This window comes from Semicossyphus pulcher, unplaced genomic scaffold (genome assembly GCF_022749685.1).
Source record: "Semicossyphus pulcher isolate SPU_LCO1_2020_fin unplaced genomic scaffold, fSemPul1.0.p SCAF_7, whole genome shotgun sequence".
In the NCBI taxonomy this organism is placed as follows: domain Eukaryota; kingdom Metazoa; phylum Chordata; class Actinopteri; order Labriformes; family Labridae; genus Semicossyphus; species Semicossyphus pulcher.
The window spans coordinates 11,340,231-11,360,787 of NW_027211748.1; the positions used below are offsets into that span (position 1 = coordinate 11,340,231).

At 41.0% G+C, this 20,557-nt stretch overlaps 1 protein-coding gene across 1 annotated transcript in view; it reads left to right on the forward strand.

The window, feature by feature from the left end:
• Window positions 1–1,369: 1,369 nt before the first annotated feature.
• Window positions 1,370–20,557, forward strand: part of tnn (tenascin N) — a 42,629-nt gene continuing 23,441 nt past the window's right edge. Inside the window, exons 1-8 of the mRNA XM_069684854.1 lie at window positions 1,370–1,453; window positions 8,202–8,381; window positions 8,742–8,942; window positions 9,132–9,506; window positions 14,564–14,697; window positions 14,780–14,909; window positions 17,485–17,667; window positions 18,471–18,560. Of these exons, the coding sequence (XP_069540955.1) occupies window positions 8,204–8,381; window positions 8,742–8,942; window positions 9,132–9,506; window positions 14,564–14,697; window positions 14,780–14,909; window positions 17,485–17,667; window positions 18,471–18,560 (1,291 nt within the window). The 5' untranslated portion in view covers window positions 1,370–1,453; window positions 8,202–8,203. The remainder of the gene's footprint in view (window positions 1,454–8,201; window positions 8,382–8,741; window positions 8,943–9,131; window positions 9,507–14,563; window positions 14,698–14,779; window positions 14,910–17,484; window positions 17,668–18,470; window positions 18,561–20,557) is intronic.

The following is a 20,557-nucleotide window of genomic DNA, read 5'->3' on the forward strand; positions in this document are numbered from 1 at the left end:
TCATTAGCTCCTTTTCAACTGGAATCATTGTGTCCCGAGCTATTTGATCCATTTGAGTAGATGATCACTGTAACCATGATTACTAAAAGCCACTTCCACTGTCCTGGGGAAAAACAGATGGACCAAAAACCCATCATTTTATTAGCATTTGTTCTGCACAAACAACCACACCTGGCCTCTCCGCCTCAGCTCCAGTTTCACTTGAACAGTCCTACCACCTCTGTGTTCCCGCAGAAATACGAAACCTTACTTATATATTTAGAGACAAACAGTCGCTGTCAGCTTAACGTATTGCCAACCTTGACACCGGGGGGGCTTTGGTCATGGTGGTCCATGATGATGTGTGTCTTCAGCCCCTGTTTGAATGCATGCCTTTAGCTGCCTGCATTATTTCAAAACTCAATGTATATATACTTGTTAAACAGAGGCCTGACTGAAACAGAGTATTGTTTTGTTTGCATGCTTTACAGGGATCACAAAGCAGTCTGAGGGGGTAAGTTTTTCACCGGGACACTTGTGGTTTTTCTGTCGCCTTGAAGGAGTTAGCCTGGCATTTGTCCTCACAGCGTGCTTCCTGGTGGCCTGTTTTGACAGAAACATTGCGGAGAGAATTCTACGGACATGTAAAATCAAATCAAGACTTTTTGGTGTTCAGCTGTCAATCATCCAACCGACAATAATTGTTCCAAATGACTCTTGTGATTACTATCACCATCTGAAGAACCAAAATAACACCCAGGAGCTATTTTCTCCCAGAAAATGTGGTCTTTCTTTGTTCCGTTTTTAATGCGATCTGAATGCCGCTGTTGTTTTCATGTCATTCATATCCAAATTTACCCTCTTATTTTGTTCTGTTTTAGCCTTAAAAATGTTTTGGTCAAAAATAACGTTTCCCCAGTGATTCGTCTATCCTAAGCTGACTCTTCGTTTGTCTTGGCTTCGATCTCGCCCCATTGAATCCAACCTTTATCCAGTTACTGTGGTGTTTTAGGCCCGACTGCCTCTGCTAAAGAGATTAATTTCAATCTACTCTGCTAACACAAACAGGCAGGGAAAAAACAGTTATTAAAAGTGAAAGTGGTGATGAAGGTAAGAGGCATGTTTATAGGTGATTCACTCGGGGGGAGAGCATTAAATGCTGCTCATTATCTCCCCCCTCCTCCTCTTCTTCCTCTCTCTCCTCATTCAATCACTTGGGGAGAGGAGGAGAGGAGACACTCCCAAACTAACTGCCCATTGGCCTATAGGCATTTGGGAGAGATTTTAACAATTGAAGAGGGAGGGGGAGAGCAAAAGTCACTGGCAGTGTGGAGGACTTTGAATCATTGGCCCGGGTCTGTCAACAGGTGGCAGAGGGAGAGGCTTGGTGACGCTCAGTCCTTCAGAGAGAAGAGAGAGAGAAGAGAGAGAGAAGGAGAGCAGAGGAGGAGAAAGTTCAAGAAAACCCTCAAGGGTAAGCAACATTTTATTTAGTCATTTTCTTAATGATGGAAAAATCTGAATTAATTTGTAATGGGCTCAGTGCTTCTTTTATTTAAGGATTTAGTTGACTGACCATTGTCAATGCAGTTAACCCGTTTTATGGACAGGTTTGCTTCAGTTGGATGTGATGCAGTCATTAGTTTAAGGACAGTTATAATCATGTAAAACAAAATTGAAGCTTTTTTTGCTGACTATCATAAAAAACAACTTAAACGACTGAAATTTTAATTGACATGATGCTCATTGTGCCCTCATTTATATCTACAAACCCTCAATTGGATCAGTTGTGTTCCTTTTGGCCTCTCTTTCTCTCTATCTATCAATCTTTTCCTCGCTAAAAAGTCTCAGCCAGTTCTCAGCTTTTCTGTCTCTCCATCCGTCTAAACCCCAGTTTAACTTGACACCTGGAATTTATAAAGTGTCCCGGGACTGAAGCTGACTGAAGCTTATGTCAGTTTGGGTTTGCATGGCAGCGCTGTCTGTAAGAAAGTTGTGGAAATGTTTGGCCTGTGATAAATACTGATACGTGTTGGAGCGCGGTGGTATTAAGTCTGGCATGTAAAAAAAAACATTGAAAGTGATGCTTATTATTCAGTGGTAGAAAATGATGAAGTATATTTACTCATGTAACCTATGTAAGTATAAATATTTCTTTTCAGGCGACATTTTTCTTCTATTTCACGACTTTTCAGAGGCACATTTTTTTTTTTTTTTTAACTCTCCTATATATTAATTTAACAGCTGTATTAAGTAGTTACTTTACTTTATATAGCTATATTGTAAGATAGGATGCATTGTTAGAGATACTACATCCCAAAAGTATTCAATCATTTAAACCAGCCACACCTCAAAATGTCCTTAAGGTGTTATGTACAATTTTTACTCAATTAATACCCACTCTGTATTATATATAATCCCATATTGTCCGTCAACAAAGGTTCCAGCACTAATTTTACGCCATGATAATATCATAAATATTTATACTAAGTATGTGCTGGGGTGACAGGTATCCTCACAGGGCTGTTGATCCAGTTGATTTACCTTTAATGCGACTGTGCTGGCTCAGGGAATACACAGAAGCCCTCGCTAAATGAGCTACAGATGTGGGCCCTCAGCCATGCAAAAAGATAGAGTGAGAGAGAGAGAGACATACACACGCATAGCCCTGAGTGGGTGGCTTATAAGTGTTCAGATTGCATAATGTGACCCCTTTCATGGAGACTCACAACTCCACTTCTTTCATTTACTTTGACTGATTGAAAACACCCCAGGGCACATGAAAGCTACTCCAAACACGTTTTTATTATTTCAAAAACCTATCTCTGTCTAGAACTGAGGCTGTTTTATTAATGCTCGGGTTGTGTTATTTTTCTTTCTGTTCAGTTGGTTTGCTTTTCATCTGACAGCCAAACTAAAGTGCAATAGAGCCTGCACGGTTCTTATCGAGGTCTGCTTGTGGTCTGCATGGCAGCAGGAGGCCGACAGAAGCATGAAGATATGAGCTCTGCTCTCAGACGATAATTGCTTTCAGCTTCGTTTTATTCATTTTGGTGCGCACGTTCTGTCTGCAAGCTGCTGCGAAGAGGGGGGAAAAGAGGAAGGGGAAATGGAACGTCCACAAGTTCGCAACCGCACATAAAGGCACAACCTTTCTGCTCCCCCTTTTAAACCCTCTCTTTATCGCATCCTTAAACTGTGTCGGTTTGCTCCAATGAGATTTGTCCTGTGTCAAAACCTGGCGAAACAGTCAGCCTTTTGTCTGAGCCTTAATGAGTCTCTAGAGAGGAAGAGGCAGACTGACCAAGTCTCTCTGTGTTTATCTGTGTTCCCACACAAGTTTCATCTGTTTGTCGCGGCCTCCCCCTCCTGTTTTCTGTCTATGTCCACATCTTTCAGTGCATTCACTGTTTCTAAGGCTCCGAGAGCAGGTAGAGATTTTTAGAAGCACACAAATACAAGCATTCCTGCAGTGAAAGGTGTCTGTGGATCCAGACAGTATTGTCTCGAGGTGATTAAGTTGCTGTTGTAACCCTAGGAGGCATTCAGTGCGGAAGGCCTCCTAAGGTAACAAGAGCAAGCTCTGTAAGCTATAAATGAACGGTTTCACACACATACTGTACACACATGCACTTCTTTCCCCATATAAAAGAGTGAACACACATCACAGGTAGTCCACAAACATTTAACAGGCCCATTGACATAGCTCTGCTTTGACAGGGAGAAGTTACTGTCAGGAAGGAATTTTTAACTGTGTTTATGGACATGTTGAATTTTACTTGAGCGGCTTTGAAAGCCAGGTTGAAATGCTATCTGACCGTGAGCCGGGCCATGAGCTGAGTGAGGACATGCACCGCACTGAAGCGACTCTGTTTTCCTGATTTATCCTGCAGTCTTGTGCTTGTTGATTAATGATGGTCAACTGCTTTTTGATTACGAATGTGCTGGACATTTGTGCCAAACCAGAGTTCAACATTTTTCTGCTTTCTCAAAAATCAAGTGGAAACTTTCAGTGCTGCTTTGTGTCATGGCAGCTACTTCATGTTGCATACTTTAGTATTAATTCAGTGATACCTAATCCTGCCCATTGTGTCCAACCACCATCTGCTCCTACGAGAGAAGGTATACCCCATTCTATCTATCTATCTATCTATCTATCCATCCATCCATCCATTGACCCATCAACTCATATATCATCTATCCATCCGTCCATCGCATGAACCATTTATCCATTCAGTGCTCATTAATCATCCATCCATCATCCATCTATTTATCAATCCATTTATCATTAGATCCAATCTAATCCATTTGGTCATTAAACATTGTGTCATTAATCCATCCATCCGTCCATTTATCAATCATCCATTAACAGTTGTATCATTAATCCATCCATCCATTCATCCATCTATCAGTCATTAACAGTTGTATCATTAATCCATCCATCCATCATCCATTAACAGTTGTATCATTAATCCATCCATCCATTCATCCATCTATCAGTCATTAACAGTTGTATCATTAATCCATCCATCCATCATCCATTAACCGTTGTATCATTAATCCATCCATCCGTCCATTTATCAATCATCCATTAACCGTTGTATTATTAATCCATCCATCCATCCATCTATCAGCCATTAACCGTTGTATCATTAATCCATCCATCCATCCATCCATCTATCAGCCATTAACCGTTGTATCATTAATCCATCCATCCATCCATCCATCCATCCATCTATCAGCCATTAACCATTGTATTATTAATCCATCCATCCATCCATCTATCAGCCATTAACCGTTGTATTATTAATCCATCCATCCATCTATCAGCCATTAACCATTGTATTATTAATCCATCCATCCATCCATCCATCCATGTATCATTAATCTATTCATCCATCCGTATATCCATCAACCAATAAATCAACACATATATGTATTCAGCCGTCAATCATCCACCCACCGACACATTTATCAAACACTTATCCCTCCATCCATGTACCTATCAATACACTGATTATTCAGCCCACTTGATCAACTTTTTCATTAGATAATGCATCAATATATTTGTCTGTTTATTTAGCTAGCAATTCATTCAATTAAGCCTCCATTCATCCCATTAATTTATTTATCAATTAATTTATCATCTGTCCATCCATCCAACTTATTATCTGTTATACCAATCATTCAACCACAAGCATTTTCAATTAATGTATTCATCAATACACTCAAGAAGCTGTTCATTCATCCATCTAAATATACTTCTTATTCTGTATCCATTTTTCCATTTAGCCATCCCACAGTTCTCTTACCCTTAGCAATCATCCTTCATCCATCCATCCATCTCTCCAGCAGGAGTTCTCAAATGTAAATACCCCACTTCACTCTCTATTCCCCCATTTCCTCTCTCCATTAATCCCTCCATCTGTGTCTCTTTCCCACACCGGGACTTTCTTAGCAGTCGGGAGCAGCCCTCTGCTATGCTTGGAAGGTCACAGTGCCATCTCCTCCAAGAGAAATATGGAAAGGGCCTGAAAATGGCGAGCATAAAATAAAACCTTGACAGGCAGCTATAAACATGCTTGTTAAGCATCTTTGTGCGCCAATGCCCACTACCGTTCCCCATGGTTATAGTCTCCTGCCTATAATGTGGCTAACTGCTTGGCTGTCACTGATGCAAACACACTCCCTCCATCATTCCCTCTATCACCTTTTCACTCTCTCTCTCACTCACTTAAACTCCCCCCCCCCCCTCTCTCTCTGCAGTTTTCCTCGATATTCCCTCACTTTCAAGTCTATTTCCATCTCCCACTCCCAACGTCTCTTTTACCTCATCTTAGGTTTGCCCTCCAAAGTCTTGGCCATCGATAAAACACCCTCTAGAGTTTTGGCAACCACACAGGGTCAAAAAAGCAATTTGCAAGTGATGTCACTGCTTGGGTTTCTTGCACAGGCACCAGTCTCCGACCTCAAGCTTTTGACCGGCAGCAATCAAACAGACAGCTGAAATAACCAAACAGAGTCGGCCATATTGAGTTTGGACTAGTTAGAAACAGGTCGGGGTAATTACATGGCTATTTGTCTTCATAAAAATGGAATGAAGAACTTTAAATCACAGAACTTATTGAGTTACATGCTGTGTAAACTATCAGCGGGCGGATTTATACGCCAACGTTTATTTTACTGGAAAAAAATGTGTCCCATTGCATAAGGGAAGTAGCTTTCCACCTTAGTTATTAAAAAAATGTAAATACCACTCAAAAGGTCAGGTATTCTCACTTACGTAGGATTCCCTCTCAGAGTCTCTGTTAATCGGATAATGGTGTAATTGGCTCGAGGACTGGCAGGTTTTAGGTCCACTTGTTGACATTTTAATGTTGTAGCCAATGCTGACACAGTGTCCAGTGGGATTTTAAGGATATGTTTCCCCTTCTGCACACTCCCTACTTTTCCATCTGTTTAAGTCTTTTACGCTTAAAGAGCAAATGTTTTGGTTTCCAATTGTTCACATCCTACTCTTCAAAGTTGACTCTAATTAAAATCATCATTCTTTGATCATTACAATATCATGCTAATAAAGTCTGAGATAACTTTCCTGTCTTGATTACCTATTTCTGTCTTCTATGGTTACCTACAATATGTACACTATTTAGGGTTGTGCAATGCATGCATATTCCATTGAAGAATTTGGTATGATTTCAAACAAATCAAGCATATTTATTTAAGCATGTATGCTACTGTATTGTTTTCCAGTTGTCAAGCATAACAGCATGGTCACCACCACCACCTTATTACTGAACTATTACACACTCTATTAGAGTTGTTGTTTTTCCATAGACCACACACGCTCAGCACAGTCAGAAGTTTCTGTGGGCCATAATTCAAACTTTTACACCAGAATGTTTCATTCAGACCAAAGTCCCCAAAAAAATAAAAAACACACCCATTGAAGGTTAAAATAAGTCCTACTGTTCTGAAAGCATGTAATTTGGCCTCCCAGTAAAGCCGCTGCAAGGTTTTAAGTTCACATGACATCACTTTCATTAAACACAATGACATCATCACTGAGGCCAGGTTTCTGCCCTCGCTGAAGCTCTGAAACGCCTGACTGAGCACAATTTATGGTTTAGAGCGAGAGGATCTCTGGCAAAAGTGATGACTGCTCACTTTCTGCTGCCACACTGTAGAATAAGAGCCCGGTGCACACACACACACACCACAGTGACATAATGGTTTAGATTTCCAATGATTAAATATACAGCATCGTGCCCCACTGCGTGTAATGTAACTTATGTATTGTCATTGTACTGCGTCTGTCCTCAGTTCTCTATTAAACACCGACTGGAAAGTACAAACATGACCCTCCTTCAACCCGGAGACTGAGGTCCAGTCAGCCGTGACGACAAACAGTCTACATCTACAGTTTCGTCTGTAACACATAGTTCATGCCAAAGATATAATCTTTACAAACTGTATAAGAAAGCACTAAAAAACAGATGAAATATATATATTTCTTCATCTGTGGAAACATGGTCTCATACCACTCTGTCTGAGAATCTTGGACAGACGTTTTATGTGCCCAACAGTCAGCAGTGAGGAACAGTTTTCTTCTTATTGACGTTTCTTTTTTTGTACATTAAACCACTTCTTTATTTACTTAAATAATCCTACCTTTTGGGGAATTTACTAATGAGGTAAACAGATTTTAAAACTTAGCTTACCGTCAACCTCCTTTTTCTCAGGAGAAACTATTTCTTAAGAAAGGAGATGAGTTTGAGGCTGTTTCAGGAAGCTATTAGCCTAGCTAAGCATAAAAATGCAACATGGGGAAACATCACACCTGGCTACTGAAAAAACAATCCCTCTTTAAAGCTCAATTATTAACGTGTTGTATCTAATATTTAAAAGCTGTACATAGACAGAAAAGTGACAACCAACAGTTTTACATGGAGTTATATGTTAATATTTTCATGGCAGAAAGCTGGGAACAGGGACCTTCTGGATTGTTTAAATAATAGTGACAACAATAAAAACTGCTGCTTCCTGCCTTTATGCTAAGCTAAGTCTTTCTCCAGGCTTCATGCAAAACGTTTCTAAATTGTGTATATGTTGTAGATACTTGTGACAACATTTTTTGTCCTGTGCAAGCTGTGTGTCCGTCTTGTTTTAGAAATAAAAAATCATGGTTTAGTAAAATAATCCGCTCTTATCTTGTCCTCTAGCCATGACCACCAGTCTCCCGTGGAGGGCCCTGTGCCTGCTGGCCTTACTGTGCACCTTGTCACACCTCAGCTCGGCCGAGCTGCCAGAGGCCTCAGCCCCCGAGCAGGGAGTCACCTTCAGCCACGTCTATAAAATTGACGTCCCAGGGAGCTCCAGTTGTAAACTTGAAGATGGAACAGGTAATAAACGAAAAGAAAAAATACATAAGGGGGGAAAACTTTTAGTAATTACAGACAAGAAAATGAAAAAGAGTTCACGTTTTTGTATGATGATAAGAATTCGATTTTTTCCATATTTCAACACAGAGAGAATTAAAATGCATGTGTGTCGCTGTGTCACAACATTATCATGTTAAAGGACTGTTTGATATCTGGGCATGCTCACAGAAGGCAATTACATAATTCACATCACTGTCAAAAGTTATGTGCTTTTTTCCATTTAATTTTGGCCTACGATCAAATGCATCAATGTCTGTGACCATTGTGACCCATTACAGTATATCTAGAAATAAAAACTAGAATAATTGTTGTGTTTTGTAGGTCTGCAGACAGAGACCACTCAGAATGGAGAGAACGACATCATTTTCAGACACAACATCAGGCTGCAGACGCCAAAGTGTGACTGTGATGAGTCGGAAAGCTTCAAGTCACTCTTGTACAGAGTGAATGGGCTGGAGGAAGAAGTCAACTACCTGAAGACCCAGTGTAGTCAGGGATGTTGTGGAAAAGGTGGAGCTGGAGGTAAGCTTTGCCACATCCTTTCAAAGTTGCAAGGCTGAACTGGGAAGTCAACTCTTTACCAAAGTAAACTTATATAAAGGGAATACAATCAATAATAATAATAAGACATTTTCAGGGAAATCTCCCAGCAAACTACAGTTTTATGTCTTAACCTAAAACCATACATCAACATCTCTTCACCCTCTCTAGGGGTGGACACAAGCTGTAGTGGCTATGGTACCTACAACCACGACACCTGCAGCTGCCTCTGTAACCCGGGATGGGAAGGCCCAGATTGCTCCGTGTCCTCTTGCCCTGACGAGTGCAATGACAACGGTCGATGTGTGGACGGGAAGTGTGTTTGCCATCAGGGCTTCACAGGAGACGACTGCAGCCAGCTGATGTGTCCAGATAACTGCAACGACAAGGGACACTGCGTGGATGGAAAATGTGTGTGTTTCTCGCACTTCACCGGTGAGGACTGCAGCGTCCAGAAGTGTCCCAATGACTGCATTGGTAACGGCCAGTGTGTGGACGGCCAGTGCGTCTGTGATGAAGGCTTTTATGGGGAAGACTGCTCATTAGGTAAGCTATTGAAATTATTAACAACACTAATTTTAAGGATTTTTGTATGGTAGGTATGGTAGTATGATATGTAGGCATATGGCTCTTGAAAAGGGTGGAGGCTTGGTGTTGTAAGGCTATAGCTAGCTAGTTAACTCCTGTATCACATGGACTACCAGCTAACGGACATCAGGCTAGCATTGATATTAGTCGAAGTCACACACTATACATAGTCTGTCAATGTGTATAATATTTATCTGTTTGTAGTTAACTCCCCAAAGCATTTCGTTTGCAGGGTTGTAATATTTAAATCCAATAAACAGTAAATAAAGGGACAAAAAGAAGCACTGCGCTAGCTTGTTTGCTTGGTAGCTAATGAGTCAGCACTTTTACACAGTCTATTTAAGAGATACAGGCTTATTCACTTATCAACTTTTATCTCATAACTGTCAGCAAACCTTTTATTGTGCAACAGTTTGGACTCAGACAAAGTAGGGTAGAAGAAAAGAGAATAGTGTAACTTAGCTAACAAGTAATAACAGTTCCACTGGCAGCAGGGGCACATGCTAACATTTTGAGCTAGCTAGTTTTTCATTGGCGGGAATTTACGTGTCAAAGTTAACAAAAGTTAAACGTAAAATATCAATGGAGATTCACTTCGCCCGTGTGTGTGTGTGTGTGTGTGTGTGTGTGTGTGTGTGTGAATACACTTATTGCAGCTAATTTCATTGAAGGAAAGGTTCAGCATAACATTTACCCTTTTAAATGTTGGTGTGACAAGGCAAAGTTGGCACAAGAAATTGTACTCCAGCATGTATTTGACCCCAGAAGACAAAGATCATTCAAATAGGTTTTGTTCATGAGGACATTTTTAACTTTGCTACTATGAACACTTCCACTGTGTCCTCTAGAGATGAATGGTGTCTGAGTAAGCATATTTCACCATGATCTTTTTATGGGTCATTTATAAATCTGGGCTGCAGCATAATAACTTTTTATGACCCGGCCTCGCATTAAGTTTGATCTGTGTTTCTCCTGAGAATTACCATTCACATTTCACCTTTTTATTTAGTCACCTCTACAGCTCTGCTGACATTAAGCTGTGAATATTAACAACTATGTCATGGAAAACACAGATGCTACAAGGAGCTCTGGAACCATAAAAAAATGTAACACATGTCCCTTAAGCCCAGTTTACTTTTATTTAAATTTTCTTCCTGTATCATTAAGTAAGAACTTAATTTATTCTGAGATTTTACTGCAGCAATCTATTCCTGCTACTACTAGTTCTTCTATCATTTATCTGATTCATGCTGCAGCATCCTTGGCTCACTAACTGTTTAGCAATAGACCTTTTTGACAGCAGACATTAAAACCTTTTTATAGTAGGAAAACTACAAGTGCATATAAATAAAAATAACAATGTTTTGCTTTTTCTGTTGTGACATTTCAACAGCTGGCAATTACAACTCTTTATACAGGTGTTACAACGTGGGCTTTCTTACTCAATCCTTTGAAATCTGTGAGAAATACAGTTTTATCCTCTGACATTTGCAGTGACAACAATGAGATCCACAAAAACTTTAGAGTTTGGGATGCTAGAGGTACAGAATAATTAAGAAGTGGAAACCAAATCCATAAACTGGACTTTGGAAGCCAACCGTACCGAGAAAACTGGCTGCTGATTCTTTCTCCACCCCCTCAAATTACTCCATGAATGTTTTAAGGCTGTTGAAGGGGTATTGACTATGACCAGCTGTCTCTAAAAGCTCACTCAAAGACCTTTAGTTTTGTAGTAAATGGCCATGTCATTGACATTAGTGTCTCATATTGAACCTAAAATGATGGCAGTTATCACGAAGGCCATAGTGACCCACTTCTGTGGAATTCAAAGCATCTTTCAAACAGTTATTTCAGATATAGCAGCTGAAGGGGCCCTTTCAGTGCCCTGAGCCCCTGACCCCTGACAGTTATGGCCTGAGCACAACTTATGACATGAGGTCACATACTGTAACAACAAATACCCATCAGTCTGTGGGGCTCCATCCAGCTTTGACCGCTAACAGAATCATCACCTCTCCTGCTAACTGCACTGCTTACCAAACCGCTCTTACGGTGCTGCCTCAGGAGCAGGAGTACAAAATTGCTTTTTATGGCAATTTAAAGCCAGTCAGGCAGAAAGGTGAGCAGCAGCAGTCAGGCACGGACAGTTTAATTCACCGAGTTCATTCTGTGAGAGTCATTTCAAGCAGATCTGGAAGGTTTATCAGATGAAAGGTTAAAAAGTTAGCTTTTTCAAACTGCTTTTTAAAGCCTTTGAGGGCAGCCGAAGCCTGGAAATATTATTTCACATATTGAAAAGTCTGTCTTCCCTTGTCTGTGGCATGTCTTCCTCTGCATTTAACAAAGAGAAGAGAGCACTGACTTTACAGCAGGGGATTTTTAACATTTGATTCGGGTTGATCAACAAAAAGACGCTCCATAACCAGTTTCAGGTCCTGAACCACAGCTTTCAAAGCTACAGTAGTTCAGTCTTCACAGTAGCGGGTCAGCTATGTCAAACCCTTGAAGGTGATTTAGTTCCTCCAAGCTGTTTTGCTCTGCAGAGGCAGAGAATATCTCGACTCAGAGCTGCAGCTTCGTGTGTAGGTGCAGTTGAATAGAGTCCAACATCAACAGTGGCGCGGTGTCAGAGGAAGAGTCAGGGTGGAAGGGAAAGTGGGAGGTAAGGAAATAAAATACATTGTGTTGATTTTAGGTGTGCGTAATAATAGGGGAAATAAGCACCGGGGAGAAGAGGAGCACAGAAGCAAAACAGTCGAGACGTTCTTTGTTTTATGTGGCCACTTGCCATTTCAGCACCTGGGTGATGGATGTCAATCTGCTCAGCGGGTGATGACGGCAACATGAGTCTCAGTGTGTGTCTTCAGACATACTGCACATCCAGCATGGTGCCCTTTTATTCCTCATTGTTAATATAGCTTCAGAATCTCCGATATCAAAGGCAGATGCTGTGTGGTTTAGAGGATCAGTGATGCTTTAAAAAGTGGAATTATTTTTGTAGCCTGAACTCTTGACTGTCCACCAGATGAGAGGAAAGTTTGGCAATCAGATCTTAAAAGTAAATCTGGATGTAATGCTGGTCAGGTTATTAAAAGTGAACATAGTTCAATCTTTAGAGCTACTTCAAAACATTGCACATGCTTTGCAATCTTAGCTTCTTTTATCGTCTCAGAAATGGTTTTATTCCTTGAACCTTTCCTTTTGACCTTTCAATTTTCCTCAACTCAAAACCATATTTTTTAAGATGTGCGTGTAAACAAATTGGCTTGGACTCTCTTGAAAAACACTTAAAACGGCAGGAAACCCTAGAAAAGATAATAGTACACAAAGGAACAACATAAAATAAGATGATTGAATCTCCATGTCATTTGTCCTGAACAACATCAGCACTGATACTTCCTCAGCGCTCACTCGCTGCAGATTTACGCTCTGTTCAAACCTGTTTCAGTCATATTCTCCTTCTTCTAATACTTCACTCATTATAAATCAGAGAAGACACACCGCTATTGGTTTCCACTTTTTTCCGATCTTAATATGTTAATTTATTCACCCCAGCTGTCCTGAGATATTATTGGAGGGTAAGGATTGTTGACGGCCGGGCCTCGAGGAGCAGCAGGGGGATATTAAGTGCTACTGGATGGAAAAGAGCTGCTTTACGCTTCCTGACTTTGCCTTGTGGAACAGCTCCTGAACCTGATGTGAATTCCTTCCCTGCCAAAGTTATGGTGGACTCCTTCGCCACCCGTTTCTTTTTTTCCTTTTCAAATATGCTTACGTTCGTGTTCACTGTGTTGTACATCTCTGAATCTACCACCAGCATCTACCATTAACTCCTCTCTATGGTACCCGCAGAGCCACGCTCCCCAACACTGCTGACTTGCTGTCTTCTGTCTCTTGGCTGATGTTTTGTTATTGTACTCACCCGAAGTAGTATACCTTCTTATTCGCCCCCTGTCAGACTTTTCCATCATCTCCATTAAAGCCCTTTGGTCTTGTATAACTGCTGAATTTCCATCTCAGGTTTGGGGAGAAACTTCAGCGTTGCAAAAACTGAATTGCTTCAATGCTCCTGGTCCTCTTACATGGTGTTAGAGGGACGGACAGGTAGAAAAGAAGACTTTTAGACTATTTTTATTGTAAGGTTTTGTTAAGAAAAATAGAGTTTCCAAAAAATGTTAAACTACGTTAAGATCAAGAGGGAAGATGAAATCTCTCTCTCATAAACATCACAGAAAATGTCATATTTATGTAGAACCCCCCTTGCTTATTGTGATAAGCTGATTTACATCCCTCCATTATCTATACCGCTAATCCTGTTCAGGGTCGCAGGGGCCTGGACACATAGAGACAGACAACCTTTTACGCTTATACTCGCACCTACCAGCAATTTAGAGTTACCAATTCAACTAGTGAGCATGTTTTTGGACTGTGGGAGGATGCCGGAGTGCCCGCAGAGACACATGCACAGGGAGAACATGCAAACTCCACACAGAAAGGCCCACTTCGTTCGAACCTGGAGTCGAACGATGAACCTTCTAGCTGTGAGGCGACAGCGCTAACCGCTGCAACCCTGATTTTTTATGTTTAATCATAATATAAAGATGTGATAAATGGTTTATAACAGACTATAGTGTAGTTGCAAGCAGATATATACTGTTGACAACGGTAAGTCCGACCAATAAGTGGAGTAAGATTTATAACCAAATAATGATTGACAATATTGTAAAACACAGACGATATAAAATGTTTCTTTATTAGAGAAGTTGTAATCACATGTTATCACATGTTTACTGATTATAAATAATACATTGGGGATTACCAAGTGGAGTGTTACCATGAAAGTAATTTTTCAGCGCCTTTATGTAAATGTACTGGATGAGGGTGAAACACAAAACGCCTGACAGAGAGAAAAGGACGAGGGGTATGAGTAAGTCATTAGTAATAGAAGATGTATAAAAATGTGCTTACACCTCTATTAAACATTGTCCTTCTGTCTCTCTCTCTCTCTCTCTCAGTGCTCGGCCCTCAGGGTCTGCGGTTGGTCCAGGTGACTGACGTCTCTCTCCTGGTCGAGTGGGAGTCAGTTCCTGGAGCAGAGTATTACGTTTTGACATATCATCCCGAAGACGATGAGAGCGCCATGCGGCAGGTAGGTTTATTTAGCAGTCATACACAGTGTGGAACCATGTTTTCTGTAACATTTTAAAACTTTTCAACTGATTGTATCGTAGGTTCGGGTTCCCAAGTCAGAGAACTCGCACCTCATCACAGGCCTGTCTCCGGGGGTCACCTACATCGTCCAGGTGTATGCTGTCATCAAAGAAATCCAAAGTAAAGCGGACATGATCGAAGCTACCACAGGTGAGCTCGGGCTGCTGGGGTCAGGGCTGAAAACACAAAAATTAGGCTTTCAAAACGTGTGCCTCCTTTAACTAAACGAGCATGACGTAGATTGAGAACAATTACTGGTGAAGAGGAATGAGGCTGGAAGCAGCATGTTGCCTTTAAATGCTCCGGTGGTTTAAGGAAAAAGCAGATGTGACCTATTAAAGACTCATGAGGCAGGAAGGCCAGGTAGGGCCTGCGGGTCTGGGGGATTTAGTCAGATTTTCTGTGGATTAAGTGGTCGCATTTGAGGTTGGAGGTAAGTTTGATGTGCTCATGCCTCACGTGTGACGAGGCATGAAAACACTAATATGTGAAGCTCTTAACTGTTCGGAGGAAGGCGGTGTTGCAAATTAAGAATCCTGATTTGATCAACAGTCTGTCCTTCACATGTTGAATAACCCGCTGTTGATTACGTAAAATTAGTAGTTCTTTCTGTATTTGAATCTACTGTATATGCGAGAAGAACATACTAAGTGTTTCATTAAGCGCTGGTTTGTTAACGATTACATTTTAAGGTAATTACAAGGAAATGGCTCCACGGATGTGTTTAATGGAAATCAAACTTGCTCACAGATGTGGTAGAGACAGATGTGAAGAGAAACAGACAGGACTGGTGGGAGTGAGACAGACAGACAGACAGACAGACGGAGGGAGATTGAGTTATACTGTAATGTGTGGTTAGCCTGGTTAGCGATGGAAAACCTCACAGAGCATGGCATTCCCATAAGGGCATGGGAAAACACGCCATCATCTGGCTTCTTGGTGGTGTGAGGAGAGCGCAGCATGAGGCAGACATTTCACTGGTCACATAGTTTTCAACTTCAAAAGATGATCGACTTCAAGAGAGCGCATATGTGAATGTTTCTCTTTTTCCCAAGGAGAAGCACAATAAAAAAAATGCTGTCCCATTTCTTTTGTTACCATATGTTTTGTTTGTTCTGTTTCATTTCACCATGTGCTGCAAATCCTGTAATCCTCCTGGCTATGCTAATGTTCATCTGTGAATGTGTATGTAGCTTTATTCCTTTCATACGCACATTTATGCTTGTGTGAGAAATGGGGCGACGCCTGCGAGCTAGTTCAGGCAGACAACTCGAGCTGCACTGATTTAATAATTGATATACGTCACTTCCACATCACCTGACAAACACTTTCTCCCAATCGGCGCTCTATTTAAGCTGCAAGATTTCCTGTCTCTCCCTCTGCTCTGTCTTTGCCATCGCTGCCCTGCACCAGTACTGCGCTCCTACTTTCAGCCCCACCACCACCCCAGCATCCACCTGTAGGCTCCGAATAGGGGGTTTAAGATATTATCTCATCACTCCTCAATTTCTGCATGTAAAATAAATCAGCGAGGAGTGATGAGGTCGGAGCCCAGACGCCAAACAAGCTATGTTCTGCTGCAATAATTTTAACATTTCAAACTAAACAACGTGAGTTATCTGACTGAAATCCTTTAGAGCTTTTAGTGCCCTTTAAAGTGCTTCAAACTATTTACAACTTTGTCATATATTCTGTCATTGTGTTACTTATGGAAAGAGTAACATTGAAATCAATTTGATGGGTACCCCTGCAGACCACTCAAGGACCCCTGGGTTCCTCGGATCCCACTGGATTAAAGGGCCAGTTCGCCAATTTTCAACCTCAGTCCTATCATGCTATTATGTGGAGCTAATGCCATTATGCTATCCGCTTCTCCAATGGGTCCTTGAAAACCTCCGCCCGACTACGTAAAACGTGTCATCTGGCGGAGGCCAGGGAGCTCGCTAAACCACACTTCCTCAATCTAGTACGCCCGCCTTCGATGTCATGTCTCGTTCAACATCGTCAGGTTTTTTAGATTTTTAGACGATCCTCTGGTATTCACAGGAAGGGGGGCAATGCATGCTGGGTGTTGTAGGAATGTAGAATGGGTGAAACCACAAACTGTTTGTACAACTTTCTCCACAGCTATGGCGCCAATTTCAAATATTGTTGCTTCTATCGATTACAGAGGACACCAGCTTTGACTGACAGTGACTTTTTCCAGGGGAGAATTTCTCCTTTAAAGCAGTTCAATTAGATTCTCTTCTGAATCGTGTAAGATGAGCTATCAATCAATGCCTATATTCCCATTTTACATTAATCACATTTATTTATACCCTTTCTTTTATCAATTAAACATTTCGTTTTTATTAAAGAAAAGTTATTTTTGTCTAATAAATCATATAGTCTTACTCTAAACTTGTGTGCAGACTTCGTGCCTTTAAATCAGATTACAGTTTGTTGTAGAACAAAGACTATGGGGGTTTTTTTTATGAGAACAAAGCACTTTAATTCTAATATCATTGTTATGATATTTCCTTTAAGGCCAAAAAGGTAAATTCTTGTATTCCCTCCCCAGTTAGGTCACTTTTTAATCTGAAGGTGATTAATCATCCAGCTCAAGGACATGATGGAGCAGAGCAGGACAGATGCTTGTTATCACAGGGGCGTTCATGCAGGGTTTCCGGTTTAAGGGTCATGTCTGTACTAACAGTTCCACGTTGTTGTCTTGTGTCCTCCCCAGATGTCACAGTTATCGATGAAATCAAAGTTGTTGGCACGACGGAAGTCTCTATCGACGTGGACTGGAAGAACCCGTCGGTTGAGGTGGATCACTTCAGGCTGAGACACGTCGACCCGGCGGGACAGGAGGAGGAGCAGAACGTACGGATGAGCCAGGAGGCGCGCACCAAACACACTATAGTGGGTAAGTGATGCAACAGACGAAACACAAAGGTTTGTACAGAGGACATAAATGCATCTATAAACCCCATGCTTATATTTCTGAATTGTTGTTTCGATATCTGGAAGCTTTTATAGGATTCTGTAATTCAGCTGAAATTTTTTGAAAAAAGGTGATTATACACCTTTCTTTTCTGAACTGATACTTTGCTCTTTAGTTTTTTTATTCTATTTTGTTAATGTAGTGTCTATCCTAAAGACTTTTATTGGCAATCTGTTTGTAACTTTTAAAATTGCAACATTTTAGAATCATTACTTTCTTATATACAAACACATACATACATGTGCACCCAGGCACACACATGCACTTTGTAAATACATCTGAATTTGATCATATTAACAACATATAATATAAAACAGAATGGTGTCAAATAAAAGCAGGTGATTCTAATATAAAAGTGGAACATCTTATATGTAATCATATATTTACAGCACATTTTTACATCACAAATAATAATATAGAGCAGTTGTTCAATGTCTACTTGAGAAGCTTCATCATACTGTAAGTTATGGCCTTATTAAGACATTTTATCATCAGGATAATCATCACAAGAATAAAGTTACCCAGTATTTCACAAAGAAGAACAGTTAGAACAAATACATATGTGTGTATAAATGTGTAGCAGACATATTTAGTGCCTTTTTTTATCAGTTAAATCAACTTGGGACCTTTTGGTGGCTCCTATGTTGAGAACCATTCAAAAACAGTGTTACAATGGGATACACGCTGCAGTTCATTACATCTATACTATTCTGTTTTTGTTGCAGGTCTATATCCAGGAACAGAGTACCAGATCTCAGTCCAGGCCATCAAAGGAACCAATGAGGGGAAATCTTCTACTGTCACTGGTGCTACAGGTCAGTCAACACATTCTGTGATTATCAGTGAGCAAGAAATTAACCCAGTTTTCCTCAAATGGACGAGAGCTGGATGATAATCAATGAGACTTATTTATACCACTGACTGTGCCTGAATTAGCTGACACTTAAAATGATACATCAGCCACTGTTGAAGTAAAACACATGAAAGAAACAGAAAGGATATCTATACTCCACTTAGTTTTATATTCATTGCATTAAATCAGATCTAAGCTCTTGTCAAACCACCTATAATTCACCAGCGGTTAGACCCTAATAGCAAAAACACATAATCTGTCACACACATGCTGTATGACACAGCCTGGTATTACCTTCCACACAAAACCAACGGTAATAGTTTAATGAATACAGCCAGCAAGGAGCAGGATTATAGGTTAATGATAGGCAGGAATTTACAGCCTAACAGTCTGGACAGGTCCTAATGGCTGTGGTGAGCCCGTTCACCGAGAGGAAACATGATATGAACAGTGTAGCGACGACAAGATGCTCCCTGATGACTGAGGTGAGAAGGGCTGTGAGTTACGCAATCCATCTGGTGATGTTGGATTGTAACAGTGTGGCAATGAGTCTCACTTTGTTCATGGTTTTTTAGGATGTGAGGAGGAATTTATTTTCCAGCTGGTCACAAGATGAAATGTTTTTAAAGTTAGTATTTAAGTGACTGTTAAGTGGTCCATAAGGGCACAGCCTGTCATCTATTCACATTATTCTGTTGATTTGTTCTTGTTATTTGCTTTCCTTTCTGTCGCCCTTCCTTTCTTTCCTCCTTCACCTTCACTCTCATCCACGCTATGTCTCCAGTTTGATGGCTCCCCGTCTCTCAGTCCCTGAGGAAGCCAATTTAACGGTTTTTAGTCCTCAGTGTTAGCTAGCTGATTTCAGCACTCACCTCTCTTCTTTTGCAGCCAGTCAGGTACTCAAGGGCCCCTGTCGCTACTAATCTTTTTTCTCTCTGTGAGTTTGTTACCTACTCATGTAGTAATTGCATCTGTGTGTATGTGTGAGGTGCTAATCTTCACCAGACAGACTGTGGCTTGTCTCCACCTCAGTAGCTACAATCCTTCATTTTCGGTGTTTCAGGAAAAGGCTTAGAGGTGATTGAGGAGGATAGTCCTCAGCTCTGCTTGCCACCAAGAAGGTGCTGGTTTTCTGATGACTGGTGAGGTGCAACATGGAGCACACTCACCTGTTATCTCACCTAACTTGTTGCTTGCCTTGGGGCCGGTTTGGTCATAGGAAGTAATACATAAAAAGAACATACGTAGGAAATGTACAAAAGACACGCATTTTAAAAAACTGAGCTTAGCGCAGCAAAGAAAAATAAGACAGCATGTGATATGGTTACAGCAAGAAATTAGATGCTCTCTCTATGTGTGCGTGTGTGTGTGCGTGAGAGTGTACTTGTGTACCCTCATATGAGTGGACTGTGACGTTGTTAAACATTATCAACAGGAGACCACCCGGCCAACACTAGACATTTTTTAGGTCCCTTCAATTTGTATTCAGTGTAGCATGATAGTCTACTGTTGGTAAGGTAGGAAAGTATGTGCGTGTTTGTGTGTGTGTGTGTGTGTGTACTTGTTTACCTTCATAACAGTTGACTTTGGCGTTTATACACATTCACCAACAGGGGTCTACCGGGCCAACAGGGGACACTTTTAGGTCCCTTCTTGGTGTAGCAGTGTGGCATGATTGTCCACTGTTGGTAAGGTAGAAAAGTATGCATGTGTGTGTGATTCTGTATGTGTGCGTGTGTGTATGTGTGTGTGTGTGTGTGTGTGTGTGTGTGTGTGTGTGTGTGTGATTCTGTGGGTGGCTACATTACATCCTCTAACTGCCATCAGTTTCTGAGTATGACTCAATGACAGCTAACATTTAGGAGAACACAGACCCTGTGCTTGGAGCAGACGTTTCATAGTCACTAACCTGCCAAAAATTGATCAGGCGTATAAACACAACATACCACGGCTGCTGCT